We start from the raw sequence: 27360 nt of genomic DNA on the forward strand, positions 1-27360 counted from the left end.
TGATTTTCTGAGCCAACTCTTTATTTGGCAAACAAAGTTCCTTCCTGATAATGCAGCCACGTGAGAGGAGAAACCAGGGGTCACCACCCGAAAGCATCTCCTCCAGAAAGTGAGGAGCTGAGAGTCCCCTTCCTCTGCTGCTACTTTCATGGCAAGGAGGAAATGGCCTGTGGACGATGGACCACAGGGCGGCAAAGCCCCTCCAAGGGGTTCCCTCTTCCTGAGTCGCAGGGTGGAGGTGGGAACTGGACCCTGGGGCCAGGAACCTCGTATCCATGGTTCACTGGGGCTGTAGAGAGCTGGGCAGTAGGACAAGGCTCCGAAGGGCTGTGGTCCTGCATTCCAGCTCCCTGGGGACAGGCATGGGCTCCAGGCTCTGGCTGAGGCCCAGCTTGCAGTCACAGGCGGCTCCGTCCCCTCTGGAGCCCAAAGCCAGCCCTGCTGGGAGTGGCAGCCACTACTCATGAGAAGGGGTTGTCATCGCCCCTCAAAATGGGCTGTGATTTGTTCCAAAGTCTTTCCTTTGGTTTCAGGGACACAGGACAGAGTGAAAAGGACACTGAAGATGCAGAAGGCGGAGGCGAGCCAGAAGGCACCGTAGGGCCTGAGCACCTCCTGGAAAGAGAGGGGAAGGGCCTTGTGTGGACACGACAGGGCAGGAGCCCTCACGGACCCTGAGCTGAGGCCCGGGCCCCACCCAGGCTCAGGTGTGTGTGGGAGGGTCTGGGCCTGCCATCCGGAAGCCTGCACCAAGCACCATGCAAGGTGTGGAAGCTGGGTGGCTGGGAAGCTGACACCCATGGTCATGCAGTGCCTGCCCCAAGGTCAGACACCCACTGCCAAGGGACAGCTGGGCTCCTACCCCCGACGTCTGCCCCCAGGGCCCCCAGGCCTACTCTCTACACTGTGCTTTGGCCCTGCCCCTTGAGTTCCCTGCCCCCCAGAGGAGTCCCTTCTTGGTGCCCCAGGCTGAGCTGGGCCAGTGTGAGCATATAGGACACACAGGGCCCACTGGCATGGAGGGAAGAGGGAGCAATTCCCTTCACTCAGAGCCTGGTCACCCTCCCAGGACAGACCCAGTGACCTCCTGGTGCCACAACCAAAGGCCCCTCCCTTGTCAGCTCCTCTTTCTCTGGAACCCAGTGATTTAGCGCCCCCACCCCTAAACTCTGGGACACTGTACACTCCTGGGTCACTGTTAGGTCCTTGACCGCCTCCTCCACCCCCCTTTGTTGCTGGTCCCTCCACACAGCTCCCAGCGAGTAATTTCCACCCCTAAGACTTTGCCCTGGCTTTCCTGCTGTGTTCCCCAGGGCAGCCCGCCTGAGACCCAGGCCCTGCAGAGTCGAGGCCGACCCCAGACATCCATGCCTCTCATGGCCTGCCCTCCATCCCCCCACCCTGTGCCCAGCCTCCTGGTGGTTTGTTCTCCCTCTGCTGTCCGCTGCCAGCCCAACCTCATCCACCCTGTCCACCCCCATCCACCCACAGGGCACCCTGTCCACCGCATTCACTGCTGTCATTGCAGTCTCTGGCTCCTTGAACAGGCCTGGACATGGTATGTACCAGGAGACCTGGGCGGGGAATGAATGCCTGGACAGGTGGCCTATCTGCTCCAGAACCATCCTCCCCTATCGGCCGGGGAGCCCCTGGCGCAGGGTCTATGGCTGTGTCAGGCCATCCATGCAAAAGCAGCAAAGTTTTAAGATGAACGGATGGGGGCACCTGGGGGGCTCAGTTGGTTAAGCGTCCGACTTCAGCTCAGTCCATGATCTCACGGTTCTTGGGTTTGAGCCCCGCGTCGGGCTCTGTGCTGACAGCTAGCTCAGAGCCTGGAGCCTGTCTTCAGATTCTGTGTCTCCCTCTCTCTCTGACCCTCCCCTGCTCACGCTGTCTCTCTTTCTCAAAAATAAATTTAAAAACAAACAAACAAAAGAACTATTTAAAAAACAAACAAAAAATAAAAGGAACTGACGGTCCTACAACCCTGAGGGGAAGGTGCCGTCACCCTCCTCCATCTTCAGCCAAGGAAGCTGGTTCAGAGAAGGTGAGCAGTAAACCCAAGGTCACACAGTGGGAAGTGGCTGAGGTGGGGCTAGAGCCCAGGGTTCTCAACCCCAAAGCCAAGGTTCTTCCCACACAGCCATAGATCCTGGCCTGTGTCCCCACTGTCCAATGGCGGAAGCTGTAGCCTGCTTTCCTTCTGCCGGGGTAGCCTGGAGGCTCCCGAGCAGTCACAGCCAGTGTTCTGCACCTTTCCTGGCCCATCTGTCTTCCCTTCATCCCTGACCAAGGCAGCCGGTGTCCCAGGATGGTGGGGCCTCAGCCACTGATCCTGAGTCATCTGCAGGAAGAGGAATTCTAAAAAGCTCTCCCCACTGACTACGTGAGGGAGAGGCCCTCAGGGCCTGCACTTACCATGACGCTGCTGAACTCTTTCGTCACCAGGAAGGCCATGAACCAGTTAGTGAGGACACACACACCTGTGGCCAGGCCTTTGACGTGCAGAGGAAAGATCTCAGACATGAGGAGCCAGGGGATGGGCCCCCAGCCCACAGCGAAGCCTGTGGGAGCAAGACAGGCATCAGTGCCCATAGGGACAGACCCCTTGGCTGGCCGCAGAGCCCCTGAGCCAAAGCCTCGCGGTGTCCAGTCAGGGCCCCCCCAGCTCTGCGCCTTCCTGCAGCGATGTCTCAGGCCAGTCCCTCTACTTCTTAGTATCAGGCTTTTCTCTGTAAGAATGGGGTCATGGCGGGGCCTGCTTGAGGACTGTTCAGGGGAGTAAGTGAAGGGAGCAGAGAAGGGCTTAGCTCTGTGCCCGGGGCCTTGGTCAGAGCCATAAATGCAGCAGAGGCCGGGGGCCTATGGGACAGGGAGGCAAGGCCTGGACTTGCTGGGAGCAGCAGGAACCTGGCAGTGACAGGATGTCCCCAGAGGCCCCCCGCCCAACCTCCCCACGGGCCCCCTCTCACCGGCGATGAAAAGGCACATGCTGCCCACTGCCAACCAGGCCAACCCCACGCTGGCACTGGCGGGCTCCATGGACGTGGGCGTCAAGAGGTTGACGTGGGAGGAGTTGCTGGGGCCGCCCTGGGTCAGCTTGAAGTAGGCGCCAAAGGCACTGGTGCTGAACACCATGAACACACCTGCAGGTGGAAGGGGGCAGTGCGCAGGGCTCCGGGGGCGGGGGGCGGACCGCAGCCTGGGCACGGGGCACTCGGGCTAGAGCCTCAGCGCCGTGCGGCCACAGGGATGCGGCCTGGGTGTCTCTGAGAGGGCGGTGAGTGGGACTCAGGAGCCCAGACCGGTGGCACCCAGCCCAGGCCGGCCCCCAGCTTGGACCTCGAACCAGAGCTAACTCCGAGAAGCTCCTGGTGGCAGCGTCTCCCTGGACCGAGGGGCAGGAGTGGTAACGGTGACAGCAGCATGGTTTTCAACCCCGTGCGGATCATCTCTGGATCCTCACGATGGCCCATCGCCCCCATTTCATACGGGGGAAACTGAGGTTCAGAGAGGTGAAGTCACTTGCCCCAAAAGACCTCCGGCTTCTGAGTCACTTCCCCTGTTGGGTCCTCAGTTTCCTCATCATAAACCGGGGCCCTCACGGCGCCTGCTTGGAGGCTCAGCGCAAGGGTCTGTTAGTGCAGGCCTGGTCTGGAGCACTCAGTGAGGGCTCTCGCGAATCTCGGCTTTGTTCTCAGGAGTGCTTGGCTGGCCTTTTCCTGTCACAGTGTGGTGGCCTTGGCAAAGCCCCTCCAGGCTACAGTGGGGACCCTGGCCTGCGCCACCCCACTTTCAAAGGGCTGAGCCCTTGCCCTTGGGCCTCACCTGACAGGGTCAGGAGCAGCCTCCGCCCAGCTTTGTCCATGATGAGGGCTGCCATGGCAGTGAACAGCACCTGGATGATGCCCACGATGACCGAGGCTAGGCTGCTGTCCTGGGGAGATGGGCCGAGGTGGGTCAGGTAAAGACCCCAAGACCGGGCCCCATCCACACAGCCTCCAGATGAGGCAGGCTGGGGCGGAGGCCTCTTTACCTTGAACTTGGCCTCCTCAAAGATGGTCTCTGCATAGAACATGACAGCATTGATCCCTGACAGCTGCTGGAAGGCCATCAGTGAAACGCCGATGATGAAGGGCTTGTAGATGCTAGGAAGCCTCAGCTGGACCAGGCGGAAACCCTGCTCAGACAGACACCGGTGTCAGTGCGTCTCCCCGCCCCCTCCCGAAGGGCCTGCTGGCTTTGAGCCTCTGTCCTAAATGGTGGAGGGAGTGAGGCTCAGCCTCTTATCACCTGGGCCACAGGTCCAAGACAGGTCCCGGCATCACTTTCGCCTCCCCATTTGTAAGGTCCTCACCTCCCCATGCCATTTCCTGATTTCCTGGGGGAACTACAAAGAGGCAATGTGGGTACATAGACGGGCTTCCAGGATCCTGCCAGCCTCAGGCCTGGGCTGTGCTGGGTGCCACTTCTGCGCCGCTGAGTCCCTCCCACCACCAGGCATGTGCTGGGACTCCCACCTTCCAAGTGAAGAAAGGAAGGCTTAAGGAGGGGAAGGTCAGAGAGCGAGTAAGTGGCAGAGACTCGGTCTTCTCCGCTGCCCTGCAGCATCCCATTTAAAAATCCCATTCCTCAAGTCTGCCCAGCTGGGCCTTTCTCTTCCTGGGACAGTAAGATCAAGGCTAGGGCCCAGCCAAGTAGTGGGTCTTTGCTTGCTCACACATAGGACAATGCCACCGCTTGTGCTTCCCTTCCCTGTATGTGTCTGTGCAGCCTTGGGGACAGGCTGTGCTAGCCTTCCCTGGCTGCAAAGGGGCCATATCTTGCTGTTTGCTGCCCAGCCCGGCTCTGGCTCCTGGTCTCTCACCTGGTGCTCAGGGCTGACAGGGGGCTCCTCCCAGACCTGCTCTGAGCCCCACAGGAACTGCATAGCGGCCATGGCCTCCTGGCGCCTGTGCTGGGTCAGCAAGAAGCGTGGGGTCTCGGGCATGAAGCACATGAGCAGCAGCATGAAGGAGGCGGGCACACAGCCCAGCACAGCCAGCCAGCGCCACTCCAGGACCCAGCCTGGGGAGGGGAGGGAGGTCAGATGTCAGCGCTGAGTGGGCCAGCCTGGACCTTATCAGGGAGTGCCTGTTCTCTCATCAACCTCCAAGACTCAGCTTAAAGGGTGGAGGCCTCACTACCTCCATGTGGCTACTACCCTTGCTCATGTTTGTTACTAATACTGTTGTGATCAACTCTTGATGATACACATTGCAGAAGCGCTGGTGGGCACGTCATGCCACATCTGCTCAGTGAATACTATGTGGCAATCAAAAATGAGTGAGGCACTTGCTTTTCTTTCTAGAAGGGAGGGGTGGGAGAGTAAATATGCATAGTCCTCATACATACATGGACCCTGGAAGGCCACTGAGAGAGGCAGGCAAGGTGGGCTCCTCTGGAGAGGAAGGGGGACAGAGCAGGAGAGATTTCTGCCTGAACACCAGCGGATTGATATTCACAGAAACTGACCAGTGAAAGTGCAGGTTATAATGAACAGGAGGTAATTCTGTAGGTATATTGACACCCACGTGTCTGTCCCAAATGTCAGTGTCTGTTTTTGGCAGGGGCTTTGGCACTCTGGGGGCCCCCAAAAGCAGCCAGACTGCTGGTGGGACTCTGAATTAGAGTCTGGATGCTAAGTGGTAAAAATTAAAGACCACAAACTGGCATGTCGTCCACTCTGAAGCACCAGGGGGCACAGGCTCTGGGCTTTGCCACTTCTGGTCTGGCTTCTGAAGCCCCCATTCCCCCCTAGGTCTCGGGCCATCCTTTGACAATTCTCATTTAGGGCCTGCTGCCTTTCATGTGTCACTTAATTTAGTCCCTCAACAGCCTGGGACTCGGTGGGGTTATATCCACTTAAAGACAGGGGAAGGGAGGCTCCCTGAAGCAATGTGACACAGTCAGAGAGTGTCCCCTAACGCGGAACTATCAGGTATGAAGCCTCTTTCTACCCCAGTTCTGGTGAAAACATGTCTGCCTCCAGAAGCTTCCGTACGTTGACCCCAGCTCTGACCCTCGGGTTCCCTGGGACCCTCCTTCCCACTGCAAATCTAGCACTAGTATTTCTGAGAGGCAGACTTGGGCCCTCCAAACTCCTGGGCTGGAGGTTTTGGCAGCGCCCCACCTACCCCTCGAATCCTTAGTTTGTCACCCACTGCATAGTGCCCTAACCTGTCAGCCCTCCCCACACCCTCAGAATGGGCTTCCGGCCTGGGAAGATGAGGACATCCCCTTCTCCTGCTCTCTCTGGAAGTTAGTCACAAGACCCACACATCCCAGGAGCTCAGGGAGGTAGTCTGGGACCCTGGCACCTGGGGCATTGGCTGTGTGACCTTGGGCAATTCCCTTGACCTCTCTGTACTTCGGTTTCTACAGCCGCAAAATGGCCACCCGGCCATTAACAGGGATCAAAAGGGAGGCTGTGAAAAGCATACCTGCCAGGTAGGCTAGGAGAATGCCCGTGACCACCATCAGCTGCACGCAGGAGCCCAGCAGCCCCCGCACTGCCGGGTAAGCAATTTCAGAGATATACACCTGGTGGCAATGGAGAAGAAACCTTACTTGGTGCTCAGTTCTTAAAACTGTAGAGCCTCAGCTATTCAGAGTTGAGAAGACCCTCAGCTGGGGCTGCTGCAAGCCAAGGGGGCCTCTGATTGCAGGTGCCAGGTTGCTGAAGCCCTCCCCATACCTCCCCGCCTCTCCAAGTGATCGGCAGCAGGTGTTTTACAGGGGAGTAAGGGTATGTACGCGGCTGCTGTGTGTGTACATGGGGAGGTGGTGCGGAGCTTTTCTGACTTCCATTTAATTGCATGACTACCCTTAGTAATGCAGGCTCTGGTGCAGTAGATCTAAGATTCTGCCTGTCAAACTTGCTTCAGAGGACACCCAGGCTGCCGGTCCAAGGACCACCCTCGGAGCAGTGCCCTTGGAACCAGATCTCTGCCTCAGTTGCTACCAGTGACTGCCACTGCTTCCTTTGGGATCAGGGTCCAGGAAGGTTTTGCCCACGCTTCTCGGTTATTCTATTACCTTATGCATCTGGCTAAGATGGGTGTGTTTTTGTCCAGTCAAAACCCAAAACATAAAATCCATCTCGGCTGCTGCCCACTGCCTAGCAAATGTGGATAAAAGTGAGCAGGGGGTACAAACGGATGGCCAGGGAGGACTCGGAGCCACTACTTTTAATCTGAACCAGGTTGACGTGTGGGTAGTTGATCAAGCCCAGGGTCAGCAGCAGCTCCCTGGTCACCCTGTGATCTCAGCTGCCGGAGTCCAAGCCCTTCCACAAGCCACGCCAGAGCTATACGTGCAGAGTCTCCCTCAATCCCCACAACCACTACAGGAGGCAGTGCCTTCATTCCCCACTTTACAGGGGAGGAAACGAGACACAGAGAGGTGCTCTCCCCCAGTAAGCAGCAGAGCCGGGATTTCCCGTAGGTATACAAAATCAGCCCATGGAGCGCCTGGGTGGCTTAGTCGGTTAAGCGTCCGACTTTCGCTTAGGTCATGATCTCGCGGTTCGTGGGTTCGAGCCCCGCGTCGGGCTCTGTGCTGACTGCCAGCTCAGAGCCTGGAGCCTATTTCAGAGTCTGTATCTCCCTCTCTCTCTGACCCTCCCCTGCTCATGCTGTCTCTCTCTCTCCTAGAAATAAATAAAAATATTTAAAAAAAAAAAAAAACAAAATCAGCCCGGATAGCGGTGGGTCAGGGGATGGGAAGAGAAAAGAGATGAAGCAGCTGGAGGACTAGTTCCTGAGAAATGAAGGGGAGCAGCAGAGGTCAGCAGTCTTTGCTGCCAGGCTAAACCGGAAAGGAATTTTCCTGCTAAACTGTAGTCAGTGGCCTGAATGACAATGGGAGATCTAAGATCTGAAGGCTTCTATGACCACCCACAGATGGCAGCTTATTTGTAGAGCAAAAGAGAAGCCTGGTTAAGTGGCACAGTCCTGGGTTCGAGTAATAAGTAGCTTCGCCACTGACTAGTTGTGGTCGGACAAAGGACTTCAGTTTCTGAAGCTCACTTCATCTGTAAACGAGGATAATGGGCGGCTCCTCCCAAGGCCCGTTGTGGGGGTAAGGAAGATAAAGGTGGTGAGGGGCACGGTGCCAGGCACCCAGGAGGCCGCAGCCAGGGAGAAGCACGCCCCCAGGTCTGCTCCTTCTCTGTCCCAGGGCGCGAGGCTGGGGGACACTCACCGGAGCTACGAGCGAGGCAATACCGCAGGCCACGCCGGTTAGGAGGCGGCCCCCGAGCAGCATCCACACGTTCTGGGCCGCGGTGATGACGGCAAAGCCGACCACGAAGGGCACGGTGCAGAGCAGCAGGCTCAGCTTGCGCCCGGCGCGGTCCACTAGCCAGCCGCCCAGCACGCCCCCAGCCGCGGCGCCCAGGGTCACGATGGCCTGGGGGCGAGACGACCGCAGGATGAAGCGGGGACGCCAGGGAGCCTTGTCCCGACCTCGCCCTCAACCCCAGCCCCAGCAGCAGCTTCAGCGGAAAGGGGATGGGGGTCCCAGGATGGGGGTCGGAGGGGGAGGGTGACCCTGGCAGGAGAGCCGAGACGCACCCGGAAGAGGGTCTCAGTGCCCGCCCGAAGCAAGGTAAGGGCGGGGTCCCCTCGCGCGTGGGGCGGGAGGAGGAGGGTCCCAGACAGGCTGGAGGGTGAGCCCGAGGCCTCACCCCGAACCAGGAGGCGGCGTCGTCGTCTAGGCGCAGGGCCTGGGCCGCGGCGCGCCGCAGGCTCGGGATGGCTGGGGAGCTGTAGCCGAGCGCGAAGCCAAAGGTGAGCGGGCCCAGGGCGGCGGCGAAGGCGGCGAGGAAGACCCGGCGGCTGAGGGGGGCGCTGCGGGGACAGGGCGGTCGGTGAGCGGCGCCCTCCTGGGCGCAGCAGAAGGGGCGAGGCCACTCCCCGGGTCCAAGTCCCCCCTCCCCGACCCCGTCACCTGCCGCCTGGGCGCCCCAGGAGCGGCTGGGTCTCCTCCTGGTCCTCCGGCGTCATGTCTGCAGCCAACGCCCGCTTGGTCAGCTCTGTCGCTTGAACTGTCACGGGTCCCGCGAGTACAGCCGGCACCCGCCTCTCACAGCAGAGCCGGCCAATGGGAGGGGAGGGGCGGCTCTGGGGTGGGATGGGAACGGCCAATGGAACGCAAGGCGGGGTTAGCGTCTGCGCTAGGAGCCACCCCCAAATCAAAGCCGACCAACGGGAGCAAAGAGCCGGTTGGAGTCGCTCACTGGAACCGGCCCTAGGACCTAGCTCGCCAATGTTTAGATGGGGCGGAGCTTGCATCTGGGCGTGGACTATAACCATCCAATAGGAGTGTGGTGCGAACCCAGAGGCGGGAATCAGCCTCCAGCTGAGCTGACCAATGAAGATGGAAGGCGTATTTGTATTTTCTCCTGGAGCCGCCTCTCAGTCTAGCTTCAACCAATGAGGCTAGCAGCAGGACGAAGGTGGAGCAGGTGGGCTGCGCGCAGGACTTTCCGCCCCGACTCTGGGCAGTAGGCTGCCTCGGCTGCTCTGCATTTCCTGCTCTGCGTTGACCGTTGCTCTGGGGCCTGGGTTGGAAGTACCTGGCCCGGATCAGCCCACTGACAGCCGCAGGGAGGAATGTCTTTAAACGACTGTTTTGGGCCGCTTTCTTTTGGAAGCTGGGCTGCTGAGGGCAGAGGCATGGCCCCGCGTACTGCAACCCCCCGCTGTGCCGGTCATGACTGGGGGGTGTGGGGGGCAGACTGCTGATGGCTACCAGCCAACAACCACTAGGACCTCCAGGTGCTAAGAATCTGTCTGTGTTGGGCAGGGTCCTCATATGTGTGACTGATCTGAGCTTAAAAGGTGAGACCCAGGCTCCCTGTTAAGTTACCGTCACTTCATAGGTCATCCTACCTCTTGAATCTTCATCTTACCACCTGCCATCTTTGAGTCTCTTGCCGATGTTAACAGCTAACCTCTTCGCACACGTAAACCAGGTCGCTGCTGGAGGTACGATGTCAGGGCGCTGAAGAATCTTGCCATTTGTACCTAACACTCTCTGGACCGGGCAGCTGAGGTGGAGTTCTGTGTAATTCGTGAAAGAACCAGGGCTATAAGAGTAAGTGCTTTGGCTTCTAATTCCTCTCTGGGCCTCTGTTAACTCATCTCTAAGTGGGGATGACAATAGCCACCTTCTGGGAGGGCTTTGAGCAGAGGCAACGTACATAAAAGACCAAGCACACGCGAAGCACTCAAATGCTGCGCAGTAGGACTGTGAACATGGTTTCACCTCGTGCAGCCACCTGATTGTACCTGAAGACAGGCACCCGCCCCTCTATGCTTCCACAGCATCCTGTGCTCAAGTTATCAATTCTTCTCTCAGCGCTTATCACTGCTTTGTGATCACCTGTTTACTTCCCTCCCTCCCTCAGTGGTATGACCTCCTCTTCCAGTCAGTGGGCCCTGCCTGGGTGCTTGCGGAGTGGATGAATGCCTGAAACTCTGTGGGCGAACTGTTGTAGTTCCACGGTGTACTCTAGAACTCAGCCAGTGGGGTGTGCGGAGAGGCTTACGCGGAGAGGACGGTCCAGTGAGCCCAGCTAGTGCAGCCCTCTGAGCCATCGGCTCCTACAAACCTCCTCCCTCCCTCTGGTTGGTGGTGTCCCTTCCCAGGTGTGCAGCATTCACTTCTTGGTGAAGCAGATATTACAGCCAGAGCAACCTCCCATCACCCCCTTTATAAGTGAAGCCCCATCGATCTGATTCATAGGCTCCACCTCTTGCCCTTCTACATTTGCTCCTCGGATCCATGACTCTTGGCAAATCTTAGGGGCGGTTCTGATGCTGCCAATCTTTTTGGAAGAATGTTCTAAATCACCTGTGGCTTTTCTGTTCCAGGCTGAGAAGCAAGAAACTTCAGGCAAAAAGGTGACAGAAAGAACACACAGACAAGCTGGTAAAGCTTACAAATTAGTTTAACATGAAAAACACCAGCAGATCCAATGGACACAAGGCACTCAGCCTGACTCTGTATGGTGGACAGCAGAGAGAGCATAGCCCTAGGGTCAGAGAATTCATCAGTTTCATATCACTGCCCCTGTCGGAGCCTTAGTTTACTCATTTGACAAGCAAGAATAATAAAACCTAACTCACAAAACTTGTCGTGAGGTTGAGAGACAGCATAAAACCTTCCTATGTACGAAAGGGCCTAACAAAACACGGAGGAATGGCCCGGCCGCGTGCCCCTAGCGATAACCTGGCTGTACCCAGAGAGTGCCGTCTGCATCATTCCCGCCTCTCGCGTCTGCTGAAGGGAACTACGCAGCCTTCATGGGATGCACCGCGTTGAGCTGTTTCTTGCACAAAACCCACATGGGCAGTTGTGCAACAGCCAGCCACGGGAGCTGTCCCCGCAGTGTGCAGGGCCCACAAGAAGGGAGGACCCCCACTTCTGTAAGATCTGTTAGATTAAGGTCAGGTCCAACACAGCTCTCCGCTCTTCCAGAGAAGGCCTGCAGAAGAACCCTGAGAGATGCTTCAATGGGGGGAATGACTTCACCTGCCTTTTGGTGTGTCATTTAGGCAAGAGAGCTAATACGATGGGATCCGTCAGACTAAAGCGAGGAAGTAAATTACCTTCTTCACACAGATGAACATTTTTATGGTGTCGGTGAAACCAGGCTCCCCCTCTGATCTCCCCTGGCTAGAGGCTGACGTCTTACGGTTTCGTTTGCCCTTGGTCAAGCCCGCATTTTCTTCTCACTTTGAGGAGGGAGCAACAGAAGGCGGTGGGGGCGGGGGGGGGGGGGAGGCACGTGGTTCACATGAAAGCGCAAAGCAGACCTGAACACGAGGAGGGAATAGGAGAATAATTTTGACGACCAGGAGTGGCTGCTGCCCGGCTATATGATCGCAGAGCAATGATGAAACCAAACAAAATTGTCTGAAGACTCGTAACAAGCTCCTATCCCTTGTTAATCTTTGTGAGACATGAGGAGGAAGCAGGAGCTTCTGAGAACTAACCATTCGGCCTTTCTGAAGTCTACGGGCGGGGACGCAGCTGGTTCCGATCACCGTGACCCGAAACAGCAACAGGGGCCAAAGGTGCAGAAAGAAAACTTATTTATAATAGGTTTTTAAAAGCAATGGCTTTTCTTTATAAAAGAAACACAGCATGTGACATAAATCAAAACCGTAATGAAAAAATAATTTTTCCATCTAAGTATATAAAATATAAGAGAAGGTTGCAGTACATAAGAATGAACATTTTTGATTTATTCAAAGTTTCAATCTAAAACCTCAATGAAATCTACCACCTTTATTACAAGGGGACTGATGGTTCCTGAACAGAAAGAAACAAAGGTCAAGAAAGATGGCACCGGACATTGGAGAGACCCAAACCGGCCAGGTGTGCAGAAGGTTTGGTCCAGTAGATCATGGGTGGGCTGAAAGCCACATTTTGTCGAGAAACGCTGTCAGAACTGGTTAAAGAGTATAAACCTCCATAAGAAAATTAAAGATGGCAAACTCGATCGCGACCCATTACTTCAGGTCGATAATGTCTTCGTCCGAGGAAGCTGCGAGCTGGAAGGGGCTCCTGCCCCACACGGGGCTGCCTTCTCTGTCCGCCACAGCATCCTGCTCGGAGCCCGTTGAGTAGTAGCGCCCCTCGGGGTTGGCTTCTGAAGCAGAAGGACTTTCCAGGGAGCCTGATGTGATCCTAGAAGAGAAAAGTCACGTAAAGGATCCCTGGAGAGCACCGGAGACCTGGGCCTCCTCTGTCAGGCAGTTTCCTGCTCCTTTGAGCTCCTAGGCCTGTCTCCCTTTCATCCCCCACCCATTACGGGGAAAGCTGGGAGATGCAGGAGTCACCCCCGCAGAGGTTGGGGTCTGCAGTCAGCCGGCCCTACTTCATGGGCTGTTGGGAGTTTTAAAGGCCAGTGGACAAGAGGAAGTGTCTGTCAGGCATTTTTTTTTTTTTTTTTTTTTTTTTTTTTACCTTTCTAAAGGGCAAAACTGGATAATGCCACTCTCTGCCTAAAACCCTCCTGGGGCTCCCCATGGCCTGAAAGACAAGGCTCAGACTTCTACCCATAGGACCACAGACTATAGATTCTGGATCTGCTGACCCTTATGCCTCCTCCCACCCTCACCCCCTCTTGATAGCTGCAAAACCACTTTGACCAAAGTCCGTGAGTTTGCTCATTCAGCAAGTACTCATTTAGCCTATAAAAGCCTCTGGCCAAGACTTGGGCCATTCAGGAGGCCATGCCTGTCTGCCTCAGGGCATTTGCCCCTGCTGGTCCCCTCATTCCTTCTAATTCAGTCAAAGCTTGGCTCAACGCTGGTTCCCCAGAGAAGCCCTCTTGACCCCTACCCACCCACCCAAAGTTCACACTAGAAGGTGAGGTCTACGAAAGTGGGGCTTGTCACGCAGTTAGGGGCTCAGTTTGTTAGATTAAAAACATCCGTAAGTGCTGCCCCCTCCCAGCCAGGCTAATGCTTCCTGGATCTATGAGGCCTGGCTCAGCCTTTCCTGGTGTTTGAGACCCTCCCTGCCCCAAGTGGGGGGCGGCTGGCACTCTGGATTCCTCTGCATCATCTGCAACCCCAGAATGCTGTAATTTCTAGAATGTTCTTCTTAGACTTAGCCCCTCCCCGGGCCTGTGGACCTCCCAAGAGTAATCTTCATGTCCCCAACAGCCAGCTCAGGGCCAGGTGCTCTAAGAAGTGTGTTGAATGGATGAAGGGAGCCTGGCCATGTGCCCCCTTACTCTCCACACAAGAGCACACAGGATTGCTTGAGGGACACAGAGGCTCTTAGGGGACAAATTAGTGGGGCTCAACCAGTGTTCATTGACATGGGATGCTGAACTGCCATCCAGAAAGGCTGTACCTGTTTCTATTCCCACCAGAAGCCCTGGAGAGGGCCCATTTTTGTCACTCACACTTAGCATTTTTGTGTAAAAAAATATCTGGTGAGCAAAAGAAAAATTCTCATAAGGTATTTTTATTTGCTGAATTGTGAGGATGCTCATTTGCAGGGGTCTTTCCCTGGGCCAGCCTGGGGCCCCTCAGGGAGGAGCTAGATGCTGACCATCTGTCTACTGGCATCATCAGTCAGCAGAAAGGGCCTCGTGGCAGCGGTGACCCAAAGGGCCACCACCCTGAGCAGGGACGGCTGGGGACGGCCTCCTTCTATACCTGTCGCTGCTAGTTGATCTCGCTGTGCCTGGCTTGGGGCCTCCTTGGCTTTCTTCTAATTGCTTCCGGGCTTTTGACTTGGGCTTTGGCACTCCTTCTGACTTGGGTCCGCCTTCCTCAGAGAGGCCTGGATTATAGGGGAGAAGCACAGTTCAGGGAGTTATTACCACAGGGCTGCCACGGAGACAGAAAATGCCCTCCCCCCACCCCTTGGTTGTATACTGGGCCATTAATTAGGACAGAGTCAGGAAGGGCTTTATGATAAAGTATAGATTTTAAAGTAATTGGTTTCTTGTTGGTGGAGGGTTTTTTTTTTTTTTTGTTGTTGTTCCTGATCATAAAGAATATATGTATAGGAAGAAAGAGAAAAAGAAAGGAAAGAAAGGGACTCAGGAGGGTCTAAAGAAGGAGAGAAAATCTATGATCCTACCCCTGGAAACTATACTTCTGCAATTCTGAGGCTCAGTTTCAGAAAAGCACAGTGGTTTATAAAACAGAGGCCGGCAGATCAAGCTTTCATTGGGAATAGGGCGTTAAAATAGCAGTACACATACTTTAAAAGCACAGTGGAAGGCACCCACTTCTAAAGCTGCCTGACTTCACCGGGCCAAAGCCCTCCCTGCCAGGTGGCCTGCATCCCTGCCCCGGCGGGGGCGGCAGCAAACGGACCACAGGGCAGGGATGTGTTAACTGTCCTTGCAGTTTTAGGGCATGCAGGTCCCAGCTAAGTTTCAAACCAGTTCTTACTGGTTTAGCACGTCGTTTCTGTATTTCCTCACTTTGTTTTCCCAACTGGGAACAAAAGTGTTTAAGGCAGTCTGGCCTCTGCACAACTCTCGCGGGGATTCGTGCTTTCTGGTCTCCCATCTTGGTAACAGCGAGAGAGAGGGGCGTACCAAACACCTCACATCTGTGCCATCCCCACAGGCCTGCCCTCGTGGTCTATGGGCTCCGAGAAGCAATAACTGAACTGCGCAAATATTAAGAAAAACATGGTAAATGGAGGGGCGCCTGGGTGGCTCAGCCGGTTAAGCGTCCAGCTTCGGCTCAGGTCATGATCTCACAGTTCTCGAGTTCAAGCCTCATGTCGGGCTCTGTGCTGACAGCTCAGAGCCTGGAGCCTGCTTCGGATTCTGTGTCTCCCTCTCTCTCTGCCCTTCCCCCGCTCACACTCTGTCTCTGTCTCTCTCAAAAATAAGCATTGAAAAAAATAGAAAAAAAAACGCATGGTAAATTTAAACTTTCCAGTATACAAATATAATGTTATCTGAGAAATGTACTTTGTAAATCCTTCTAGACACTTCCTAGAAAATCATACCTATACAGATACTTCTATTTAAAAAAAAACGGTGTCAGACTCGATACACTGTTTTACAAACCGCCTTTTCTGCCCTTGACAGGGTTTGGGTGGCCTCCCCCACCAAAAAATGCAGACTGACACCTTGTGTACCTGGGTCAACTGTACAGTCCTTGATGTGGTCGCACTGTAATGTATTTATAAATCCTTTATTAAAGGGAAAGTTTCTTTTTTAACTCATGCTCTCTGAGGATGATTAATATCCGAAGGTGAGACCAGCTGGTCTGTTTACAAAGAGGGAAAACACAAAAACGGCGCATCGTTACCCAGCAGCTCCCTGCGGGTCCTGCTCGCTATTTCTTTAATCTCCATGCGGGACAGGGACAGGGAGTGAGTGACAGGGATGGCGGCGATGCCAAGGCCGATGGATGTGGGTGGGGTGACGGCTTTGGAGACCAAAGGCGACTTCAGAGGTCTTTCGATGCTTCTGCCCACAAGGTTTCTGAGTGGGATCTTGTACAGATTTTTGGACTGAGTTTCACCTGAAATAGGATTTGGAAAAGACCATGAGAACTTCAAGAAAAGTCTGCACTAGTTAGAAAAAAGGGTGACTTCTGGCGCCTCAACCCAGTTAGCACGAAGGAAGAAGTTATGGCGCGTGCCCATCTCCCAGGCCTCATTAGGGGCAACAGAGTGATGGAGGCTGACGGCTTTGGTGTTTAAGGGCATGGTTTTCATGGGTACGTGGGCTAAAATGCACCCGCTACTGGCTCCGCTTGCCCAGGAGAGAAGAGCAGATGGCGGGGCAGACAGCTGGTGCAGACTCAGCAGCACAGCCGCCTGCTTGGGGAGCCCCAAGCTCTGCGGGGACAGGAGAGGTGACGGCTGATGTGGTGAGCAGTTGGGGAGAGCACGGTGCTCAGAGCAAAGCGGTCACCACAGCAAAGGCCTCTGGGATTCGTGAGCAAAGCCAGATGGAGCGAGAGCTGGGCACGCTCGGCACGATTCAGGGCTCTGACCTTCAGGCTATAGTAACCTACCTTATCGTTAACATCCCCGAGGGAAGGACACCTCTGCTGTGGCAAGGGAGGCTTTCCGGCCCTCGACTCCCTCCTCCCCACTGAAATAGTTTCAGAGGGGGCTTTTTGGGTTGTTCTCACCAGGTTTAAGAATGCAACCGATGCATTCAGAATGCAAGGTGCTTTATTTTTTATAGAGTTCAGTAGTGACTTCGTTAGGCAGTAATCACATGTCAGTATTCGAGAACGAGCTAGAGAAATCAGAATGGATTAAAACTATCTATTAATCAGACAGTGAGAAACTGGACTTCACCTTCCCCCAGGGAAGAAGGAGACACCGGAGCATCTCGGCCCGGGGGCGTCTGAGGAGAGCTGTGCTCACTGGTCCTCTTGGAGCCACCTCCGGACGAGGCCGCAGTCACAGCCGCGGCTGCTGTGAAGTATATATCCGACTAGAATAAAAGAGAAAGCGTTACGGAGCTACCCGGTTCCCAGCACCCAGGGCCCTCCTGCCATCACGGCAAAGCCCGCAACAGTTCTCGGCTCAGCTGTCCTCGGGGCCTGCGGTGCGGTAACGAGCCGGGGCAGGGGGCTCCTGGGGCCAAAGTCCTGCCCCGCCACCCCAGACCTCCCCCGAGGACTCAGTTTCCCCACACTTGCCCTTATCAGTTTGTTGAATGACAACAGAAAAGAGGCTATTTCCCATGTATCTTCTGCAGGCCGGCCTGTGTCAGACCGGGGAAGGATTTAGGTTTCAGTCGGGTCCACGTACAGATGGGGAAATGGACCATTCATTCACGGATTCCAGCAACACTCATGCACACCCGGAACGTGCTGGCTTTGGTGAGAAGAGCACTGGTGTGCCAGAGCCAGCCTTTAACTGACCCGTGAGTGCCAATTTACAGGGGGTTTGCAAGTTAAACACAGGCCATTATTAAGCGTAAATAAGTTACACGAAAATCAAAGGTACTGGGGCGCCTGGATGGCTCAGTCGGTTAAGCATCTGACTCTTGACTTTGGCTCAGGCCATGATCTCACAGTTCATGCGATCGGGTCCGATATCAGGCTCTGTGCTGACATCGCAGAGCCTGCTTGGGAGCCTTTCTTCCCCCTCCTCCAAGTACCCACATGCACTCTCTCAAAATAAATAAACTTAAAAGAGTAATAAAAATAAAAATGAAGGTACTCAACGTCAAACTTGGACCTTTCCTAATTCTTTGATTACATTTACCATGATCTATGCTCTTGGGGTTATTTACATCAATAGCACCCACGCGGTGGCAATGCTGCAGGATAGCACGTGGCTTCCCAACCCTGAGTTCAGTGCGTTCATGCTGGAAGCTGGACTTCCTCATGGTGGGACTATTTACACCAGGGAAATTGGCAGACGCTACAAATCAGAGATTGATTTGTTGTTTTGTTGACCATCTAGGCTCAGTGCGATGGAGATAATTTTTTAAAAATATTTCTTTTAATCTTTATTTGTTTTTGAGAGAGAGAGAGAGAGAGAGAGACAGAGTGGGAGCAGGAGAGGAACAGAGAGAGAGGGAGACACAGAATCCGAAGCAGGCTCCAGGCTCTGAGCTATTGGCATAGAACCCGACGTGGGGCTTGAACTCATGAACTGTGAGATGATGGCCTGAGCTGAAGTCAGATGCTTAACTGACTGAGCCACCCAGGTGCCCCATGGAGAGAATTTCTGATAGCAAAGATAAAGTAGAAGCGTCTTGAGTCTATTGCTGAAATTGGAAGAAGTGTTTGTTTGGTGACTTCTTTGACAACAAGCTTATTGGAAGAAGAATGAATCTACTAAGATAGGCCTCTCATGTGTACAATCAGGGTTGACTCGCAGCCACAGGTTGGCTGTGGGTTAAAAGAATCAGCAAACATTAACAAAGGGATTTTGTGAGAGCCAACTGGCTAAACGGATTTTAAGATAAAAAGCACTGTCCATTTTATTATTTGTAAATCATAAGCTATTTTAATTTTTCCAACGGTAGAATTTATAGCCACTGAGGTACATATATATGTATGTGTACACACACACACACACACACACACACACACACACACCAGAGGGCTGGCAATTAAACCTTTACCAGCACAGCCTGACTTGGGGAACTGTCAGCCTAGTCGGGGAGGCAGACAGGCAGGCAGTCACCCACCCACACAAGGCGATGCATGATGCATGTCAGGGTGAAGAATGTGCCAGAGGGGCTGGGCAGGGGGCCCATCTGGGCCTGGCAGGGCCAGGGTGGACCATGTGGGGCTGACGCGGGAGGGGCCAAGACAAGACTGCCTGGATTGTGTGCCAGCGAAAGAAGGCACCTTACAAAGTCATCTTTGTTCTGGTGGCCCTTGGTTTTGCTCAAACTCTGTTTCTAGCTGTGGACCAGTCGACTAGCCCATATCATGGGCCACAAAATCAAGCTGAGGATGGAAAGCAGCGAAGGAAGAAAGTGATACTCTGAGCACCTTCTTTTCCAGATTTGGGCTGTTCCTCAGTGCGGCGGGGACCCCTGACCTGACCCCGTCTGACTGCACATTCCTCTCTTCAGCAGAGAGCTTCCCAACTGTTACCAGCACTGAGCGACACTCTAACAAAACCAACAAGGGGCGGGGCCTGAGGGGGCCGCACATGAAAACCAGACGGCTGGGCTGTTCCCTGCATTTTCGCTCCCGCCAGGCGGCACTCGGGCACACAGGGGCCTAACCCGATGAGCCGGGGTCCATGCCCTCCTGGAGTTCAGCTGCTGGTTCTCCCAAAGGCCCTCAGACGAGCGACTCACCCTGGAGGCCACGAGCTGCAGCTGCGGCACAACCGCCGTGTGGACCAGGTTCCCGTTCACCACCAGGCGGATCTCAATGGAGTCGGTGGTGAAGGCCAGGAGGTACGGGAAGGCGCAGACTGCAAGGCAACGGGGCGCGTCAGCCCGCAGTCCCCTGGCTTGGGGCCCCGGGGGTGCCGGCCCCCTGGCACCCTCCTTGCCCCGGAAACTCCCGTCTCCCCCGTCCCTCCGGCTGTTTCCTCTCCCTCATCCCCGGGGAATGATGCCCTCGGTTCTATGCGAGCCTCATTCCGGAGGCAGCCTCCCCTTAGTTGGCAGGCCTCTGCTTCGAGCAGGCGTGCGTGGTCTCCATTTCACCCCTGTCCGCTTCTCTACTGCGGTCTCACAGGCTGGTCTCCTGGAGGCTCACCCGCCCAAGGCCCGACAGACATGCCCCCTCCTTGTCCAGACTACAGTAAACCCCCTCCCCCCCATACGTGCTCTTCTGCCTGGCCCCCCACCTTTGATGGCTTTTCGTGCTCTGTTACCCGTCATCCCCTCCTCTGTGCTTGCCCGGTCATGTAGGCCTGGGCAGGGGCTGTGTCCTATTCCTCACTGTCCCTCACAGGGCACCTCGGAGTCCATGGGTTTGTTGAGTTATTTGTTAAAGGTCAGCCCCTCTTGCTGAAGTGGTTTTTCATGACACACCCACCTCCAGGCCCCGAAACGGCCCTGGTGGTCCAGGGACCTCACCTTTGGCTTCCCCACTGGCCACTTCATGCTCCTTTACATGGGCCTCTTCCCTCTTTGCTCTCTCCTTCGTGAGCTCCCTCCTCCCGTGGCTCTACCCCCGGAGGCCTTCTCCCACACCCATGCCTCTCGCCTTGCTCGCTCAAGGGACTCCAGGGTTGGGGCTCAAAAAACCTGAAAGCAATTTTTAACCCTTCCTCCTCTCTCTCTTTTTTGCCATATCTCGTTCATCATCGAAGCCTGACTAGATCCTCCGGTATCCGGATTGGGTCCTCTGTGCTCAACATTCCAGAATGTTTGCCTACTGTCATATCCTCATTCTTGGAGGAAAACAGCACTGACTCGGACATTCCTGGCCCTGATCTGACTCTCACCAGGCAGATGCCCAGCTGTGGATCCTGCACCCCAGAAGGGAAGCCCCACCACTCACGCAGGCCAAGTACCCGGGTTCCTGGGACTCTGGGTTCTCAAGCTTTAAAATACGTAAGAATGGCATGGAATGTCTTAGGCTTCTCCAAGGCAGTCAGTGGTTTAGGGCTGGAGATCTCACGCTTGAATTGTAGGGAAAGGAAAGCGAGGCCCAGAAATGAAATGATACTGGAAGATACCCAAGTCCTGAAAACGGGGATTTCATTGCTCTCAAATGCTCCCGTGCTCACAGCTGGGAGGCACGGTAGATGGCAACAGTCCCAAAGGGGGAACAGGTAGGGGAACAATTAAAAAGGGAAAAGAACATTCCTCATATTCCTCATACTCACATAACTCACATAACTCATAGCAGCGAGCCAGTGAGTTGGCTTACACGGGATCGAACAGATCACATGGGTCTATGCGGGGGGAGGGCAAAACGATCAAGGTTTTTCTTACCAATTGCGTAAGGAGCCTGGTTCCAACAGAACTGGAAATCTGACGCACAGGGTTGAACCAAAAAAGAGCCCCCATTAAATGGGCAAACCTTTTTATAGATGCAACTGTCTGCAACAAAACAATAGCGACTCATTTTTTGTTAGTGACAATGCTGAGGGCTGGACAATTAGACACACGACAAATAGGCAACCAGAAGAGCGACCTATCTTCTGGGTCTTCATAAATGGCTGGTCCTAACACTGCCTCGAAGCCAGGTTCTCAGGCCGGGGGGGTGGTCACGGTGATGATGCTACAAGTATTTGTGGCTGCCATTTTGGGAGGATTTACTATGTTCGGGCACTGAGCTTTAGAAACATTAGCTTAGTTAGTCTGAATACTTGGGAAGTAGGGGCCGTGATTCCATGCATTCTACAGATGGCGAAACTGAGGCCAGGAGAGGTGACGCGGCTGGTCCGAAGTCTCACAAGTACCAGAGGGGGGAGCAGGGTTTGAAGGCAGGTGGGCTGGACGGCAGAGAAGAAGGGGCACCTGATGGTGGGAATTTCCGGACGGAGGAGGCCCTCCTGGAAGGCAGGTCATGCTCAGAGCCTCACTCTGCAGGACAAACGTGGTGGGAGCCGGATACTCCCCGCCACTGCCCACCTACCCTCCCCAACATTTTACTAGGAAACCTTGGAGGCAGATGACGGTGTCACCTTGGGGAACACGACCGGAATTAGGTTAAGGCTGAACAGCTGCCCCGTTCCAGGCCTGCTCTGAGCTCTAAACACAAGTCCAGGTGGCTCAGATCCTCTTGGAGCGAGAAGGTCCGTAGAGAAGCAAAAGCTTCTTTTAGTCCAGAAGCCCATCATGTGTTACCTGTACACTTGTATTTCTAATTTAACTATTCTTAATTATTTAAAAAAAACTTTTTTTTTTACTGTTTTATTTATTTCTAAGAGAGAGAGACAGCATGAGCAGGGGAGGGTCAGAGAGAGAGGGAGACACAGAATCCGAAGCAGGCTCTAGGCTCTGAGCTGTCAGCACAGAGCCCGACGCAGGGCTTGAACCCACGAACTGCAAGATCATGACCTGAGCCGAAGTCAGATGCTTAACCGACTGAGCCACCTAGGTGCCCCTATTTTTAATTATTTTAAAAAACAGGTTCACGGAGATATAATTTATATAACATAAAAGGCATCCATTTTAAGTGTACAACTCGATGTATTTTCTGTAAACTTACAGAGGTGTACAATGCCACGCTCCAGTTTTATGATCTCGTGATGACCCTAAAAGGAAACTGCACGCCCCTTAAGCAGTCACTCCCACCACTGGCAGGAACTGAGAGCTGTGTCCCGGAGGTGTGGCAGGGCACAGGGCACGCATGGGAAAAAGCTGCTGGGCGGGGCCTGCGGGCTTCAGGAACTGGCTCCTCCTCTCCTGATGCCCTTCTGGAGATTTCCTTCCCTGGAGCCACTCCCTAGTCTGCTGGTTCCTCTCACGCTCTCTCCCCACATTGTAAGGGGTGGAGTGTCACCTACGTGCTAATGGCTCCCAAGTGAAGGTGTCCTATTGGGCACTCTCCCGAGTCCCCAGGGTCTCTACTAGCATATCGGGAAGGCACTGATGTGTCCAAACTCAACTCTTGATCATCCCTCCCCCCCCCCCCCGAACTCGCTCTTCTCAGAGTTTCCCTCCTCTCAGGAAATGGCATTCTCCGTTCTTCCAGTTGCTTCTGTTCCAGGTACGCTGGTGCGAGCCCCTGCCACCTCTCATCACACGAACGCAGGCCCCCGGCTTCCGTGAAGGTCCCCACACTGTGGCCCCAGTGGCCTTTCACCCTTAAGTCCCATCCTGTCACCCCTCTGCTCAAAGCCCTCTGGCTGCTCACCAGAGTAAGAGGCCCTTTATCTCCCAGGCCGTCCCTGAATCGGGTTCTCTTCAGGTATCATTTTCATCCACTCACACCTACACTCACCAGTCATCGAAGTACCAGAATGTTCCCGGAACACACACCCCTTCTTGACTCCCTCAGGGCCTTCTCTCTGAATGTCCCTCCCAGCCAGGCCTTCCTTTGCCACCTTCCCTAAACGGAGACCTGCACTCCCCAACCCTGCTGGCCCCCAGCCCCTCTCCCTGTTTTACGTCCCCTTAGCGCATACTGCCATTCAACATACTAGATATTTTTCTTACTTGTCCTGTTAATGGTCTACCTGCTCCCTTAAAATGTACACTCTGAGAGGCGGGGATCTGTGGGTATTTTACTCACTGCTGAAATACCTAGGCACATTGGGTGCTTAGTAAATATTTGCTGAATGAGTGAACAGCTCTCCTTTCCCTGTCCCTACTCAGGAAGGACAGATCAGAGATGTGTCCCTGAAGACTCAGGTCCCTTATGCACACCTCCTCTCTACCCCCTAGTCCCGCCCCAACTCCCATCATTGGACAGCAAATTGCTGGTGGGTTTGAGGGCGTCTGGAGTGGAGGAGACCTGAGCTTGCGGAGCACAGAGCATGCCTGGGCGGTGTGAACGTGCCTCGGGGGTCCAGCCTGTCCCACAGTGGAGCTGCCGGCCTGAGAAAAAACAGTCGCACGGGTATGGATGGGGTGCCCCAGGCTGCAGGTCGGGGGCCCCTCCCTCCCATTTCCAAGCCCCAGCGATTCCAATATGACCCCAGAGAAGTAGAGGGCTCTCCCTCCCAATGGCCAATACTGGTGGTTTCTGTACCCACGGACAGGGGGCTCCAAATCAGACTGAATTGATTTAGAAAAGTAAGCAAAGCATGTCTCTTGAGGCCCAGAGCTGTGAAGCACGTTCATACTCAGGGTGCTGGCGCCCATGCCTGGCTCTCCTCTAAACTGTGAGCTCACTGTGGTCCCTGGCGGCGCCTTTCACTGCCCCATCTCCGGAATCTAACTTGTGCCTGGCACACAGAAGGTCATCTGTTGTGGTAAAAGGACAGCTTGGATGGGGGGCTGGGGTGAGGGGCGGGATTCTAAAAAACACAGGAAGCAGCTAAGAGTACTTGACCTTCACGCCTTTGATTTTGCCCATGCGGCTGGTGGGGAGGGAGCAGGTGACAGATACTATTTCTAGTTTTAAAACAAATTTCTCTGAAGCCCCTTTCTGCGTGTAGAAAAGTCTACGGAGGTTACAAAACAAACTGGATTCTGACGGATGCTCTGATGAATCTGGAATTAAAAGGAGGAAAAAGAAAATCTTGCTGTGCCTGGCAACGGGTTGTGGGCTTCGCAGGTAAAATCCTGTTAATCTTCATGCCTGTCATCAGAGATGGGTTAGACGTGCTCACACTGAGAACAGCACTTCTGTGACCCTTTCTGCTTTCCTTGCACGATTATCTTTAAAACACCATCAGCAAACAGAGTTCACCTTTCGTAGTGAAATTTATCATTTGCATTGAATGTGAATCATTACAGCAAGTTAAGGTCACAGCCGGGTTTTCTTTCTTTCTTTTTTTTTTTTAAGTAAAGACTGACTCTGATGTTCAAGATGGAAATTAATCATAAGAAAATAAGATCATTCATCTATTGAACTACTTATACTTTGTCCCCCCGAAATTTATCTTGCAAATATATCTTTCTCAAAGAACATATAAATGGAAATTTCATTTCTATTACACAATATTTTCATCTTTAACATATCTGAGATAAAAGTCTCTTTATATAAAACTGAATTGATGAGAGTGGTTTTTACGTTGTTTTGTTTTTTAATAGAAAGGAAGCTGAGATGGGGCACCTGCGTGGCTCAGTTGGTTAAGCATCCAACTTTGGCTCAAGTCATGATCTCCTGGTTCGTGGGTTCGAGCCCTGTGTTGGGCTCTGTGCTGACAGCTAGCTCAGAGCCCGGAGACTGCTTCAGATTCTGTGTCTCCCTCTCTCTCTGACCCTCCCCTGCTCATGCTGTCTCTCTCTCAGAAATAAATAAAACAAAACAAAAAAAGAGGTAAGTTTCACCCATTTAAAAAAAAAAAGGAAGCTGAGAAAAATCAGCTGCAAACACTGCAGGGGGCCTTCACTGCACAGGCGTCGGGATAAAACAAGCAAATGCAGCACGCACTGTGTGTGTGGGAATGAGTTACACAAGTGGCCTGGGTGACTGTGGGGAAAACCAACTAGTCCTCTGGGGTTGATCACCAGGGACCAGGCAGCCTGCCGGAAGAAGGAGGGAGATGGAAAATGAAAGCCAGATTCCTGAGCCAGAGAAACGGAAGCAGGTGGCACTGTTTGGGGAAGATGGAGGCAGGTCTGGAAATCTCTAGGATCGCCACGGCCTTGACCCATGTGGCATCTACAGACACAGAGCTTACCTTCTGATGGCTCGGTGGATCTGGGAAAACAGACACACACCGACCCCATCGTGAGATGAAGCCATAGTCTGAAGCCAGGAGGCCACCAAAGCCAGGGGAAATGAACTCCCGTGGGGCTCCGTGACCCGGAGAGGCCACTTGAACCACACATGGCACAGCACTGGGTCACCCCTGCCCAGGGGAACCCTGCCTGCTCCCGGCAATGAACTTCAAGTTTGGTACAGAGAGGATGTCCATCCACCTTTGTTTCCATGCTCCCTTTTCATTTCGGGACTAATCATCCCATTCTGATAACGTGCTCCGTCTTTCTGTTCTTATTTTCTCTGCCACCTAAAATCCTTCCCATCCTCTCAAGCAGTTAAAAGAAAAAAAAAATCGACCTCAGCGTGTAAAGCATTCAGCCACAAGTTTTTCTCGCAGATTTTTCAATAAATTGAAAAGGCTACACTTTAAAGCGATTAAAGAAAAAGATGAAGAGATCCTCTAGAAGTGACTTCAAACACGTGTCCCGCTGCTCTGCTGGGCCCTGTAATGGGGAAACAGGGCAGCAGGGGCAGCCTGGAGCCAGCCCCAGGGGTCCAGGGACCACGCTGAAGGAGGCGTCCACGTCGGCCCTCGCATCACATGGGCTGTCAAATCTCGCATCTTGCAGGACGATGTTTACCACACAGATTTCTCTGCTGCTAATTAGCTCTCCCATACTTATTGATCAAAGATTAATCGAAGTATTGGCCCCGCGGGCTGAGAAAATCACTACTCTAATCCATACAATTCTAGGCTGAAAAAAATAGGTTTTATTGTTTTGGTTAGACTGGGCAGGCTGATCCAGGAAAATCTCTTACTACCTTTAGCCTTAAAGAGATCCTTTTAACTGTAGTTTAATATTAGCTTTTGAAATGGTGAAAACCCTTACAGACCCTCGTTGATGCATCTGACCTGGTCTGCCCCCAACCGACCCCACCACCTGACCTGAACCAGCTAGGGTGAGGCCGGATACGCCAGGGTGAGGCTGACTTTGCTAACACCCGGGAAACAGCAAAGAGTAGAATAGTGACTGAGGCTAAAATCTGGGGCACTGGAACCATGAGGGCCCCAAATGTGAGCCCTGGGTCTGCTGTCCCATAGCTGCGTGATCTTGAGAAAGGCAGGTCACCTCTCCAGGGCTCAGGAGCCTCATCTCCAAATACAGGTAATAACGGTCCCTGAGAATTAAATGAAACAGTCGCTGCAGGGTACTGGGCACAGCGCACGGCACACAGTGAGGGCTCCCTAAGTGGAGCCACTGTCACCAACCCACACCCTGGAGACAGTGCCCTTGAACCATCTCACCAGGACGTCTGGGAGAGCCAGGTTGGAAACGCAGTTTTGAGATGCTCCCTGGAGTGCAATTAAGGTCAAGGCAACAATACATCAGGTCAATCTATGGCTGAGTCCCTTTAAATTGCCCAGAAAAAGAACAGTTAATTTTAGCAACTTACAGTTGTAACACAGGAGCAGCCCGGCCTCTCCGTCTTCATACACATCGATAGCTGCCACAAAATTAACCTGCAGTGGGGATGGCAGTGGTGAGCAGGCTGGAAACCGCACATGAAAAGACTTTCTCAAGTTCAAGGGTTTAGTGGGGGCCCTGAGCTTTCTGTAGACTCAGGCTCTGTGGATTCACTTCAGCCTCGGGTGGCCATGATGCAATATACAGAACCGCCTCGCTTTCCTTTCTTCACTGGGACTTTGTCTCTGTCTTTTCTACCCTTTGAGAAGCTCAGCCAGAGGAGGCGGGGGGCGGGGGGGCTCCCTCTCTGTTAATGGAACTCATATTGAGGTAATGTGCTCTGGTTCCCAAAGCTTCCTCTCAGGGGTGATTCAGTTCACTCGCATGTCGATCCCGGGGAGTATGCGGTATTATTCCCACTTTACAGATGAAGGAAGTGAGGCTCAGTCGGTTGAGCGTCCGACTCTTGATTTTGGCTCAGGTCACGATCTCACAATTTGTGACATCGAGCCCCGCATCGGACTTCGTGCTGACAGTGTGGAGCCTGCCTGGGATTCTCTCTCTGCCTCTCTCTGCCCCTCCCCTGCTTGTGTGCGCACACTCTCTCAAAATAAATAAACTTATAAAAAAAAAAAGGT

General features: G+C 53.9%; 2 protein-coding genes and 1 long non-coding RNA gene across 6 annotated transcripts in view; 1 reads left to right on the forward strand and 2 right to left on the reverse strand.

The window, feature by feature from the left end:
- Positions 1–9083, reverse strand: SLC2A8 (solute carrier family 2 member 8). 3 transcript variants are annotated; one of them, XM_039229572.1, is made up of 10 exons: positions 8992–9083; positions 8729–8891; positions 8245–8451; positions 6483–6582; positions 4868–5067; positions 4037–4180; positions 3829–3937; positions 2973–3146; positions 2419–2564; positions 1–350 (listed from the first exon to the last, which is right to left on the reverse strand). In XM_039229572.1, the coding sequence occupies exons 1-10, from the start codon at positions 9045–9047 to the stop codon at positions 147–149; spliced, it is 1503 nt and encodes a 500-aa protein (XP_039085503.1). In that variant the 5' UTR covers positions 9048–9083; the 3' UTR covers positions 1–146. The 3 variants fall into 3 exon arrangements, with proteins under 3 accessions (XP_039085503.1, XP_039085504.1, XP_039085506.1); XM_039229573.1 differs by having other exon boundaries at positions 257–615; XM_039229575.1 differs by lacking the exons at positions 1–350; positions 2419–2564 and adding an exon at positions 530–615.
- Positions 9084–9249: 166 nt separating this feature from the next.
- On the forward strand, positions 9250–11178 carry LOC120230131. Its single transcript, XR_005527930.1, has 3 exons — positions 9250–9508; positions 10019–10140; positions 10920–11178. It is a non-coding gene; the product is annotated as an uncharacterized LOC120230131 (long non-coding RNA).
- Positions 11179–12275: 1097 nt separating this feature from the next.
- Positions 12276–27360, reverse strand: part of GARNL3 (GTPase activating Rap/RanGAP domain like 3) — a 152960-nt gene continuing 137875 nt past the window's right edge. For both annotated transcript variants that reach the window (XM_039229480.1, XM_039229479.1), the window contains exons 24-30: positions 26712–26778; positions 20927–21034; positions 19331–19449; positions 16855–16993; positions 15849–16064; positions 14226–14352; positions 12276–12741 (exon numbers count right to left, since the gene is read on the reverse strand). In XM_039229480.1, coding sequence (XP_039085411.1) covers positions 12564–12741; positions 14226–14352; positions 15849–16064; positions 16855–16993; positions 19331–19449; positions 20927–21034; positions 26712–26778 — 954 coding nt within the window. In that variant the 3' untranslated portion in view covers positions 12276–12563. The remainder of the gene's footprint in view (positions 12742–14225; positions 14353–15848; positions 16065–16854; positions 16994–19330; positions 19450–20926; positions 21035–26711; positions 26779–27360) is intronic.

This window comes from Hyaena hyaena, unplaced genomic scaffold, assembly GCF_003009895.1.
Source record: "Hyaena hyaena isolate Hyena2069 unplaced genomic scaffold, ASM300989v1 scaffold_38, whole genome shotgun sequence".
NCBI lineage: Eukaryota > Metazoa > Chordata > Mammalia > Carnivora > Hyaenidae > Hyaena > Hyaena hyaena.

What these genes read in the sequence shown, in the direction of transcription:
- SLC2A8 (XM_039229572.1), bottom strand. Translation starts at nt 9,047, where the DNA reads ATGACGCCGGAGGACCAGGAGGAGACCCAGCCGCTCCTGGGGCGCCCA. An exon ending in ACGCCGCCTCCTGGTTCGGG is followed by an intron (nt 8,452 to 8,728) that starts GTGAGGCCTCGG and finishes TCTCGCCCCCAG; the next exon opens with GCCATCGTGACCCTGGGCGC. An exon ending in CTGTCAGCCCTGAGCACCAG is followed by an intron (nt 4,181 to 4,867) that starts GTGAGAGACCAG and finishes CTGTCTGAGCAG; the next exon opens with GGTTTCCGCCTGGTCCAGCT.